This window comes from Orbicella faveolata, unplaced genomic scaffold (assembly GCF_042242905.1).
Source record: "Orbicella faveolata isolate gen_17 unplaced genomic scaffold, um_ofav_v1 contig_4, whole genome shotgun sequence".
NCBI classification, from domain to species: Eukaryota; Metazoa; Cnidaria; class Anthozoa; order Scleractinia; family Merulinidae; genus Orbicella; species Orbicella faveolata.
The window spans coordinates 2299509-2312500 of NW_028301569.1; the positions used below are offsets into that span (position 1 = coordinate 2299509).

At 40.0% G+C, this 12992-nt stretch overlaps 1 protein-coding gene across 1 annotated transcript; it reads right to left on the minus strand.

The window, feature by feature from the left end:
* Nucleotides 1–7117: 7117 nt before the first annotated feature.
* On the minus strand, nucleotides 7118–9319 carry LOC110063138 (uncharacterized). The gene is made up of 2 exons (XM_089276450.1): nucleotides 8988–9319; nucleotides 7118–8370 (listed from the first exon to the last, which is right to left on the minus strand). The coding sequence occupies exon 2, from the start codon at nucleotides 8105–8107 to the stop codon at nucleotides 7118–7120; it is 990 nt and encodes a 329-aa protein (XP_089132576.1). The 5' UTR covers nucleotides 8108–8370; nucleotides 8988–9319.
* Between the last annotated feature and the right edge of the window lie 3673 nt (nucleotides 9320–12992).

The following is a 12992-nucleotide window of genomic DNA, read 5'->3' on the forward strand; positions in this document are numbered from 1 at the left end:
CATCCTAAGATTTCCTTGACCTTTAATATGAGAGGTGAAGATTTAAAATGGAATGGCCCATTTTATATCCATATGTACTGACTGACAGACCGACAGACGGATGGGCTGACTGTCTGATAGACTGGCAAACTAATAGATTAAAAGAGTGACTGACTGAATTAGTTACTTTCCCAGTGACTGAATTCTGGTAAAAAGTTGGCAGGTGTTACATGTTCATCTGTGCATTTATGATAAGCATTTTCTCTGTAGAGTGCCTGTGATTTGGGGGAAGAGCTCAAGGACATCAACATGAAGCTCAAATACAGGGCAGGGACAAATTCTACATACTCATGTAAACTGACATATTTAGGAAAGAGAAAGATTTAATTGCAGGGGACAAAACTTTACTTTGTTAACTATTGCAGCAACTCTTTTACACAGCTCCTAATTCTTGATTCTTTCGCCACTGAAAAAAATTAAGTCTCTTGGAAATAAGTAACAATAAAGTGAAAGCCATGATTAGTTATAACACGTAATGACACCATTAACAAAAGTAAGGGTGCATTCCTCTGGGGTGATCTGGATTAGGATCAGTTCTCCAGGATCACTTGGATCGCAGTGCATCAAAGGAACCGACAAACCCACTTTGGTCACAGATTCATTGGCTCCTTTGATGCACCATGATCCAAATGATCTTGGATTACTGATCCTAATAGATATTACCCCAAAGGAAAGCACCCTAACTGAGTATCATTCATAATCTTTAAGTTAAGAGTAGTCATTTAACTAGCCACCAAATTCTTGCTATCTGATATCAAAAGTAACCCAATAGGGTCCCAGATGTACACTGTAAATGTAAATGTAAATCTTATTTATAGTGGTCATGCACTTAGCTATACAAGCACTAAGCTTAGCTAGTTTACAGGCATGCCACTGAAACAAAGGAAACAAATATTTCAAATAAACGAAACATAGTTAAGAATCCCAACTGGCAGGAGGCAGACCAGTTGGCTATTTACAAAGCGTGACCGAGGATTTGAACTCGGGACTACCAAGAAACAAATCCCACTAATGGCAGGGTGGAGGCCTGTAGTTTCTTATATCGTGATCTATTTCACAATAACCTTCCTGTCTTAAAGTTATTGTAGACAGGTGATAGCCAGGATATCAGTGATGTAATTAACAGCTTTTACAGGTTGTTTCTTTTATCTTTTGCGTTCATTTGCGTTTTTTCCACCTTACAACACAAAATTTCCGTGCAACTCAATTTCATAGATTTCAAGGAACAATTGGTGATACTTGTTGACAATTTTCATTTTTTTTTTGTGACAAGGCACATAATAACCAATCTTTCAACACAATGGGTTAAAAATATATATTTTACTCGTTCACTTAACTCTTTTGTTTTTACTTAAAATTCAAATCCAAAATTGCTTTTACCACGTGAAAATAAGAGTTACATCTTCACACTTGGATGTAAATGAACTTTATGTGTCAGTGACTTATACCATGTTGTGTTTATTTGCCTACATGAAGTTAAGTTGGTCATCTTTATTTCATCAGGAACACGGACATGTAGTTTGTTATCAAATTTCTATTTGTTAATGTTTTTATGCTGTGAGTAGTCTCTCCTTTGCTCAAAAATTTGTGGGGAAGAATGTAAATGTGACCGAGGCAGGTTCTGGTGTTGTTAGTGAACAACGAAACAGACTTGTAGCCACAATAAAATTTATTTATGCAGGAATACAGAAATTATACAAAAGGAAAAAAAGGGTGATTGCAAACTGAAAAGAATAAATTAAAATAGCAAATCACTAAAAATATTACAATAACATAATCAAAATATAATACAGAAATAATAGTAAAACTTGAGTGTTACAATGAGCATTCACTAAATTCCTACAAAGCATTGCATGACACTGAGTAAAATATTAATCCTCTTATCTGGCACTAATAAAAAGCTATTCTTAGAACTAAATGTGAATTAACTGAAAACAAGTGAAACATAAACCAAATAATAGCTCAAAACAGCAAAACAATGAAATAAACTGATCTTGCTAGCAATTTGAATAATTGTCCGACATAAAACTAAGAAAACTGTAAACTTGTTACTTTGTGTCAGGACAACATCTGTCATCATAGCTGGGTTAAACAAAGCTAGACTAACAGTGAAATATCTAATTTCAACAATGAACTCAGCACTAAAATGAGTCTTATGTAGAGACAAATACAATGTTTTGGAAACTACACATACAATGAATCCTAGATACAATTTGGACATGAATCAACAGAGGATTCAAGCAAAGATTAAACAATTGGTTTAAGATAAGTACAAGTTGACTGTAGTTTTGAACTTAAAACCTAAACTTTAGACATAATAACAAGGTTAAATGTGACATACCAAAATCCTGAGTGAAACGAATCACTAACTTAGGTCACAAGGAACAGTACTTGACCAAGGGGTCCTCAACTTGAAAGTGCAGGTCTTGAACACTTTGAACCACTGAATTAAACTAACTAACTGCACTTCTTTTATTAGGAAACAAACAATAGAAGGAAATTCTCATGATTCTAGTACAAGGTGTGGTGGTGTGACATATAGGAAATTCATGATGTAAATCCTGTGTGGTTAGGTTATGTGGGTTGATTTGATAAAGAAAGGAAATAGTTTCTACCAAACTGAAATTCTAAATTTGTGCTAAAAATGCATTGTCATGTTTTTGTGAACCTGGTCACACACTCCCCTGCTTAACACTGTCGTCCACGACATGTGTATTAATAGTTACTAAATTCTAGACATAGAGTCCATACAAAATTAATAAAGTCGATATAACTAAATAAATTGAGAGTTCATTGACTGTAATAGTTATGGAACTTGTTACTGCAGTTTTTGGTTGCTTAAACCTGTTCTTGTGTTTTCCAGCGGTTTTCCTCTTTGTTCGTCTAGGTGGTATAGGAGATGTAGTTTCTGGAACAGGGGCTTCTGCTGAAGGTACAGGTTCTGTATCATTTTCAACGGTAGGTACTCTCTCCTCTGAACAGGCTGGGTCTGCACTGGTCTGGCCTGTAGGTCCTGGTCCATTAGAGGGTTCTGGGGCTACCTTTGTGCATTCTTTGGGTAGAATTAACACAAGCTCCTCATCTGAATTATCCTCCTCATCTGCTTCACTACTAGGATCTAAGGATTTAGATTTTCTAACAGGTTTGGGTCCTGGGTCCTTCTGTTCCACGTCTGGATTGGTCACACTCAATCTTAGATTGCTTCTGTGCACCTTTCTGGTCTGGCCAGGATCATTGATAGGTTCCACCGTGTAGACTGAACCGTAGAGGTCTGTTGGAACATCAACAACTTTATACGGGGTAGAATCCCAGGCGTCCTGTATCTTGTTGCGTCCATGTACATGGTTTCGTAAGTACACTATCTGATCTTTCTGGATCGGGATGTCAAACTCTTTTCCATTGTGGTGTTCTCGTCGTCTCTTGGCTTGGAGCTGGAGATGCTCCCCTGCTCTTTGGTAAGCATCTCTTAACCTTGTTTGATGAGCTGCTAACCAATCAATTGAACTTTCTTCAACATCTTCACCCTCTCCAAGAAGTAAATCAATTGGAAGTCGAGCTTCTCTTCCAAACATTAGATAATGGGGGCTGTACATCGTTGATGAATGTGGTGTGGCATTGTAAACGTACAATAACTCTGGTAGGTATTCAGGCCACTTGCGCTTCTTAGACGGAGGGAGGGTTCTTAGCAGATCATGCATTGTTCTGTTGAACCTCTCACATTGTGCATTACCTTGGGGGTGATAGGGTGTAGTGCGAGATTTCTTGATCCCATAAAGTCTGCAAAGTTCTGCAATAACTTCACTTTCGAAGTTTCTTCCTTGGTCTGAGTGAATTCTTAGGGGAATTCCATATTTGAAGAACCATTCTTTCACTAGAACTTTAGCTGTTGTAATAGCTTTCTGGTCTCTTGTTGGGACTGCACAAGTAAACTTTGTGAAGACATCAGTCATAACAAGAACATTCTCTCTTTCGTCAGTCGCTGGTTCAAGGACTGTAAAATCTATTGCTAGTATTTCAAGTGGCTTCGTCGCCAATAGATTTCCCATGGGTGGTCTGATTCTCGGGTTTGGCATCTTTGATAAGGTACACCTTTCACAGTTCTTGATCCAACTCTCCACATCTGAGTACATTCTGGGCCAATAACATCGTTCACGTGTCAGCTGAAGACTTCTTTCTAATCCTTGATGTCCCATATCATCATGCAGGCTAGTGATAACTTTGTTCTTCAGAGTGGCTGGTAACAGAAGCTGTTTCAGTTCTCCAAGTTTGGGATCCTGAACAATTCTGTACATTAGGCCTTGTTCTCTGGCAACTTTATCCCACTGTCGCAACAGGGTGACACACTCGTGGGAAAGCTGCTTTCTCTCTGCAAAGGTGGGTTTCTTATCCCTCTCCCAGAACTTTAGGAATTCTTTAATTGTGGGATCAGCCTTCTGCATGTTGATAAGTTCTTCCTTTGTGTGAGTGGGGAATGATGTAGTGGCAATTACTGGCTCATCTGTTGTTGCTTTCTTATTAGCATCATTAGTTGTCTGATCAGTTGCTGTTAAATCATGGTCTGGTTCATATGCTGCCATTCGTCTTACTTCAATTGGGATAGGCGTCTTCACAATAGCATGGCTCAGGTCAGGAGGTACAGGAGTTGCTAGAGTAACTATAGACTCAATGTGTAATAATTCATCTTCCTTTGAATCGTCTACCTCTGGTGTCAATGATTCATGAGGCTGGCGTGATAAGGCATCAGCATTTGCATTAGATCGTCCACTTCTGTAGCTGATTGAGAAGTCGAATAAAGCCAACTGAGCTGCCCATCGCTGTTCCAAGGCACCAAGCTTGGCAGTGGTCTGTAAGTACTTTAAGGGGTTGTTGTCGGTGTAAACTTCGAATTTTGAACCAAGGAGATAGGTTCTGAATTTCTCAGTTACTGCCCACTTCAATGCCAACAGTTCAAGCTTCATGGAGCTGTAATTTCTTGGGTTCCTTTCACTTGGCCTCAATCTTCTACTGGCATAAGCAATGACTTTGCGCTGGCCATCCTGATCTTGTGATAAGACTGCTCCAAGTCCCACATGACTGGCATCTGTTTCTACGATGAATGGCTTGCTGTAGTCTGCAAATCCAAGTATTGGGGGATGAGTCAATTTTTTCTTCAATGCATCAAATGCAGTCTGACATTCTGGATTCCACCTTTTCACAAATGGGACTTTAAGTTTCTTCTCCACTTTCAGCTCATGCAGGCAGTTGTTAACTAGTTGGTGTAATGGTCCAGCAATCCTTGCAAAGTCTTTGACGAATCTGCGATAGTAACTGCAGAATCCAAGGAATGATCTCAGTTCTTTAACAGTTGTTGGCAGTTTCCATTCTGATACAGCTTGAGTCTTCTCAGGATCCGTTGTGATACCATCAGAAGAGATCTGATGACCAACATATGTGACTTTACGTCTAAGGAAGTGACACTTCTCTGGTTTGAGTTTTAATCCATGTTCTCGGAGTCGTGTAAAGACTCTGTCAAGTCTCTCTATGTGCTCATCAAAGGTATTGGAATACACGATGATGTCATCCAGGTACACAAGCAGTATCTGAAAGATGTAATCGTTCAAACAGGTTTGCATAAGCCTCTGAAAGGTCGCGGGACTGTTGGTCAAACCCATCGGCATTCTGTTGTACTCGAAGATTCCGAACGGCGTTGTGAAGGCAGTCTTGTGCCTGTCTTCGTCGTCCATGGCAACCTGGTTGAACCCACTTGCGAGGTCCATCGTTGAAAACCATCTTGCACCTCCAATGGCATCAATAGATTCCTCAATTCTTGGTAAAGGGAACTGGTCTCTTACTGTCTTGGAGTTAAGACGTCTGTAAGCAACGCATAGTCTCAGGGATCCATCCTTTTTTCTGACAAGCACAATAGGTGCGGCGTAAGGGCTATGGTTTTCTCGAATGATGCCACCATCCAGGAGTTTTCGTATGTGATCCTTTGCCTCTTGAAACTGGTTTGGTGGGATTCTTCTGTAAGGCTGTGCAACTGGTACTTGATCGATAGTTGGGATCTTGTGCTTGACTGTTTCTGTGTATCCAAGGTCATTCTCATTCTCTGTAAAGACGCTGGCATGTTTCTGGAAGAGAGTCTCAAGCTTCTCTCTTTGCTCAGGTGTACATTCTACGGCTGATAGATCAATTGGATATGCCAAAGGTTGTGTTTGGTCTTCTTCTGTTGTGGATTCTCTGACAAACACCATCTCTTCATTGACTGAAACTCTCTTGAAGTCAACAGTGTTTTTAGTATCCATAACATTATTAATCTCGTGAAGTACTCCTATTCTTGTATGGGGTTGAAGCCAGACATCTTCATCAGTAATGTTCGCAACTCTTACATGAACCTGTCCATTAACTACACCGGTAACTGTATTTATGACAATCAGGTTTCCCGGAGTCTGTCCACTTAATGGTTCCACAAGAGCAGCAGTGTTACTTGTTTGAGGTCCATGCCATCCAGTTATTTTGACAACAGAAAGAGATCCAGCCGGAATTCTAACCTTGGTCTTACCGGCTACTTTTGCAAAACCACGTGCTGAAATAGATTTGGCACTTGAAACAATCTTCAACACTTCACTCCATTCAGGTAAAATGTCCGTTTTTCCATTTTTGTAAGGTTCTTGCAGTTGGGTAATAATGTTCATTCCAATTAATCCAGGGGTTATCTTCTTACGTTGCCTGGCCTCTTCACTCGCTGGACTCTTAACGACTAAAATTCCCCTTTGTGGGATCATGACTCCCAGGGCTTCAATATCCAGTTCTAGGTATCCGACATATGGTATCTCTAGTCCATTTGCTGCTGTAAGTCTTAACCAATCGCCGGTAGGTAAAAGTGTTTTCCCTTGAGGGCGAAAGTGTTCATTGAAAAACTCTTCTGTAATTGTGGATACTTCAGATCCTGAGTCCAAGAGGCAAGGTACGTCCACTTCACCCAGTCGTACTGTCGCCACTGGGCACTCTCCAACTGCCTTCTCATACATTCTTGACACATCCATATTTGAGCCACTGTTGTCCCCTACTGTCACTTGGCTCCTTGTGGCAGAGGGAGTTAGTTTGACGGCTTGTCAGGGCGCTGTCTACCTTGTGGTGGTCCCTTCCTGACAAGGCGGTCATCATTTACCCTGCAGTTCCTGGCAATGTGTCCATTCTTGTTGCATTTGAAGCAAACAATATTAGGGCGCTGTCTACTCCATTCCTTGGGCGGGATTTGGGTCCTTGGCTGCTTGAGGTCTCTAATTGAACTCGTCAGTTCTTCTAAGGACTTCTGCTGCTTGAGCAGGACCTCCAATACCTTATCCATGGGGGTGACGACGGAGCTAGCAGCACTACACTGAGAACTCTCATCTGGGATGTCAGCTGCTACTTCCTGTGATAATGGGGGCCTTGCACGCTGTGGTCTTTCCTCCTCTTCTGACCAGCGTAAGGCTTCCTCCCTTAAATCTAAGAATGCGGGCTGATGCTCTCGGATGAACTTCTTCAGTTCCTTTCTAAGAAAGGGGTCCCTTACATTGTCTGCAAATTGGTCCCGTAGAGTCTTCTCTGGGTCAGGGACTGCCTTTGGATCTGCTTTGGTGACGCGCTTGAGTAGTTCATTCAAGCTGTACGAGTACCCTCGAAGTGTTTCATTTTCTTTCTGCTTACGCTCGTAGAACATCTTCAGGAGTTGAGAGCTGGAACGTTTCTCTCCAAATGCTCGTGCGAGAACATCCAGAAGGAAGCTTGGGTTACTTCGCTCCTTTTCGCTGTACATTCGTACCTCTTCTTTTGCTGGTCCATCCAGGTGAGACATTATGAAGTCCACTTTCTCGGGTGGGGTCATTTCTCGTGCCTCAAATGTTGTCTTCAGTTCTTCTATAAAGTCTTCAACTGGTTGGTCACCTTCTGTTTTCTTCCCAGTGAAGTTCTTTATCTTCTTGTCGCGGGGAAAGACAACAATTTGCTTTGCACCATTTGTTGTTGCTGGTACTGAGGATGACACTTGAGTCGGATTGGTGGATTCCTTCAGGGCTTTTAGTTCTTCCATTGCCTCCTTGTACATCTGGGTCAATTCATCCACTTTTGTTGATAGCTCCTCTGTAGTCAGGATGATTTGATCCTTGTGCTATTATTGCAACCACCCTTTTTATAAAATTGCTGACTTTTTTCGATTTCTTTTTTTTGTACCCTGCTCGCAGCGCCAAATGTGACCGAGGCAGGTTCTGATGTTGTTAGTGAACAACGAAACAGACTTGTAGCCACAATAAAATTTATTTATGCAGGAATACAGAAATTATACAAAAGGAAAAAAAGGGTGATTGCAAACTGAAAAGAATAAATTAAAATAGCAAATCACTAAAAATATTACAATAACATAATCAAAATATAATACAGAAATAATAGTAAAACTTGAGTGTTACAATGAGCATTCACTAAATTCCTACAAAGCATTGCATGACACTGAGTAAAATATTAATCCTCTTATCTGGCACTAATAAAAAGCTATTCTTAGAACTAAATGTGAATTAACTGAAAACAAGTGAAACATAAACCAAATAATAGCTCAAAACAGCAAAACAATGAAATAAACTGATCTTGCTAGCAATTTGAATAATTGTCCGACATAAAACTAAGAAAACTGTAAACTTGTTACTTTGTGTCAGGACAACATCTGTCATCATAGCTGGGTTAAACAAAGCTAGACTAACAGTGAAATATCTAATTTCAACAATGAACTCAGCACTAAAATGAGTCTTATGTAGAGACAAATACAATGTTTTGGAAACTACACATACAATGAATCCTAGATACAATTTGGACATGAATCAACAGAGGATTCAAGCAAAGATTAAACAATTGGTTTAAGATAAGTACAAGTTGACTGTAGTTTTGAACTTAAAACCTAAACTTTAGACATAATAACAAGGTTAAATGTGACATACCAAAATCCTGAGTGAAACGAATCACTAACTTAGGTCACAAGGAACAGTACTTGACCAAGGGGTCCTCAACTTGAAAGTGCAGGTCTTGAACACTTTGAACCACTGAATTAAACTAACTAACTGCACTTCTTTTATTAGGAAACAAACAATAGAAGGAAATTCTCATGATTCTAGTACAAGGTGTGGTGGTGTGACATATAGGAAATTCATGATGTAAATCCTGTGTGGTTAGGTTATGTGGGTTGATTTGATAAAGAAAGGAAATAGTTTCTACCAAACTGAAATTCTAAATTTGTGCTAAAAATGCATTGTCATGTTTTTGTGAACCTGGTCACATAAAGAAGAATCTAACACATTAGTGGGCAGTCGTGAGTATATGAGTGTGACATGCGAAGCCGCAAGTGGCGCGGGCATCAGAAGTCAAGCTTGTCTTTTGACACCTGCATGTGCTACTCATGGCATGGCTTGCATGTCATGCTTGCAATCACCTTTGCATGCTCACTTGTTAAAACTTGCTACATTGTTGCAGATTGACAAAATTTTGCCAATCTTCAAAAAAGCTGAAGTCCTCCCTTTCAGGCTTCCAAATTTTAGCAAAACAAGCAATTTTGTTTTTTTAACTTTAACTATCACATTATGAAAAACGTGGAAGAAATTACAATAGTAACAAATAACTTTGGTGTGCAAGTCTAGTGGCAGGATAAAATCAATTTTCAACCTTGTCCATCTGACTCTTTTGACAGTTATCTCAAGGGAAACAGGGGATATGAGTGGCACTATTATTTAAATGTTAATGACTCGTACCGTCAGATCTTGATGGCCTCAGCGAGTCAAGTCTCTTTCTATCGCAAGTATGAAAACAAGAAACACGCCTGCAATCACAAACATAGGAGACTGTAGAAGCCAGAACAAGGAACTCACCTATGGCTAGCAGCCTCCCACCCCCCTCCACCCAATTGTTCTTGCGAATTAAAAAACCTCTGGAAGAAGCAGCATTGTAATTAGGTTAATCAAACAAGTTTGGTTACAATATACAGCAAAAAAAAAAGACTTTGTTTCACCTTAAAGAAGTGTAATATCAAGCCTAGTTTTGTCAAGGCTTGGTTTTGACAATTCAATCAGTGGCTTTAAGAACTTCAATGGAGCTGTTAATCCCAGTAAGACAGCTAAATGTTATGCAGTCTGTAATAATAGCTAATGGTAAGAGCAGATTGGTGGGTAATTTTTACGGACTCATTTTATGACAAGAACTAATTTATGCAGTAGCATATTCAGCTGTTGCCAGTATTGATCAGATTGATTATAATTTCTTTGGATTTGACATTCCAAGAAACCATTTCAAATTAATATTGATTTTAAAAGCCATCTAAATGAGAAGACACTTGAAGGTGAAACAACTAGACCTCTGAATTAAAGTATAAATAATTAAAATGAGTCACAAAATCTGCAGAGTTTGGGAAGTTTTCTTGTCACATAACCCTAATTCCCATCACCTGAAAGCCTTTTTGTTAACAAAAAAAAAAGAGTTACGGGTAAAGTAACTTTATGACAGAAGTAAATTTTACTTCTGTTAATAACAACATACTGTCCGATTTTCTAACTGACAATTTGATTGTTTCTTTAAGAAAAACCCCAATGTGATTGGTTTTCAATCACCCTTCAAACATTTCCCCTTCCTCCCAAACAAAGTTGATTTTCCTATTTCCTAAAGACTATGCAGATCACAGCACCTACACAACATTGAATTGGGGGGTTGAGGGTATCAGAGAGTTATCGCTGGATGTTTATGAAATAGAATTGAAATTGAAAAAATTAAAAGCACTTGTATCTTGTGAAATTTTCTTCACACCCACTACTAAGGCAAAAATCATGATATGATATGGTCTTTCATGGGGTGTCTGGAAACCTAAGACCTAAGACTTAAGACCTGGAAAACTAAGAGCTGGAAAACTTAGACCCGGAAAACTAAGACCCTGTTTTTTTAGGGGAAATCATCAAATTTCAGCTAGCACAAGGTAAGACCATTCCCAAAATTAAAGAGCAGCATGGGGATCAGGACAGTTTGGAATTCAAAGAACTACCAGAAGATGACATTAATTCTCTCTATGATACAGCCTTATCGGAGGGACTGATTAAGACCATATTAAAGAGCGCGGAGCAACTGCTGAACAGCCACAATTCAGTTCAGAGAATGCCAACCATCAAATCTGATCCCACGCCAAGAAAATATCTTGTGGCTGCAGTGCCAACAGTAAAACGGGGATGTATGAGTGCATTGTACACAAAGATCACATAACATGCAATTGTCCATGTTTACTTAAAAGTACAATTCACTCTGCAAACACAGTCTCTAGGTTGCACAAACTGTCTACATACTAAACAAGCATGTTGACTATGTTGCTGTTAGACTGAGCCAGGGGCGTAGCGTGAGATTTTGAAGGTGTACGCACAAAGCTGAAATTGGGTGCGCCAAAGGCGCCCCAAACTAGGAGGTTTAATTTGGGGGCATGCTCCCCCAGAAAATTTTGAAATTTAGGGTCTCGGAAATGCCATTTCCAACTATTTCCGTGGAACTTTTTTTATAAATAAATGCGACAGAAAATGCAGTAGTTAGTTGTTTATTTTACCCATGTCTAGAGTTTTCGATAACCTACAACAAAAAATGGGGTAAGACAATGGTAAAAACAGGGGTTCACAAGAAAAGGGCAAGAAATTAAGTCTACCCTTTAGAAGGGCGAACTTTGTTATAACATCATCAGTGTCAACGTCCTTGTGCTTGTGAATGTGCAAAATTGCTAAAGCGCTCAATCTCCTGCCTGCCATGGTACTTGGTAAGGGCGTTTTTAATCTCTTCATACTGCGGAAACTACGCTCAGCAGTGCAAGCAATCTCGTTCCCAGAGTCTCCGTTCCCCTTGACCAGCGGTCGGAAAACGAGAGCTCTGGGAGCAACCATTTTGAAATAACCGAATTCTGCCCATCCGGTTTCACTGCGCAGTCTGCATCTATGGCGTACGCCTGAAATGGTTGCTCCAGGGCTCTCGTTTTCCGACCGCTGGTCAAGGGGAACAAGGCTCTGGGAACGAGATTGCAGTGCAAGTTGACACAGGATACATCAACTATGTTATCACAGCAACATAAACTCCGGGATAGAATTGAGGGTTGGCATGATTAAGAGTCTCAACCAAAGTCTTTGGCTGCACATTACCATCCATTCCACTCCACTTTTGCCTCCATCTTTTGACCTCGGATTTGAATTCGCCCTTAGAGATGTCACTGCCGAAGTAGCAGTAGATATCATTAACGGCTCTTTCTGTTAGCTCAGAGAGCTTCGCTGGAATATAGAATTAAAGCTAAAAGGGTGTTGGCTTCCTCAAAACATATCTATGTATTAGCTAGGAATTGGAGGGATAAAAAAGGAAAAAAAAAAGAGTTAACAAGTCTAGGAAGCCAAATAACGTTTCTCGTCGTTTATGGATTAATTAAAAGGTACTGGAAAAACAAACACACACGCCAGTATAATTCCAAATTTAAAAATTGTTCCTATTTTATGGTAACTCTGACAAATGCTTTAAGGGAATAATAATTTTTTTTCCAGATTTCAGCTGTACGCACGGGCGTACGTGCGTATATGGATGCTACGCCCCTGTGAGCACTTTTAAGAAGTAATGGACTGGCTGTGTTGTTCCGGTAAAAAGTGCAGTAGGGAAAAAAGTGGGACGCAGAAGAATGCTAGACGTCTACCAAAAACTGAAAGTAGCAACTGCGCCTCATAGTGCGGTCTGGTATGTCCGAAAAATCGCTCCCGTAGGACTTTCGTCCCAAAATGTAACGTTCGAACTTTCGCCGACACTATCTATTAGACAATCCATAACTGCAATATTTATTTCTTATTTTTGTGCCTAGTGCTCGTAGAGCCCAAGGCACCATGTTATCGTGCACACGTGTGCGTCCGTAATTCGGGTTTTTCTCGTATACTTCGCTAACAACCCGAGACCACTTTCGA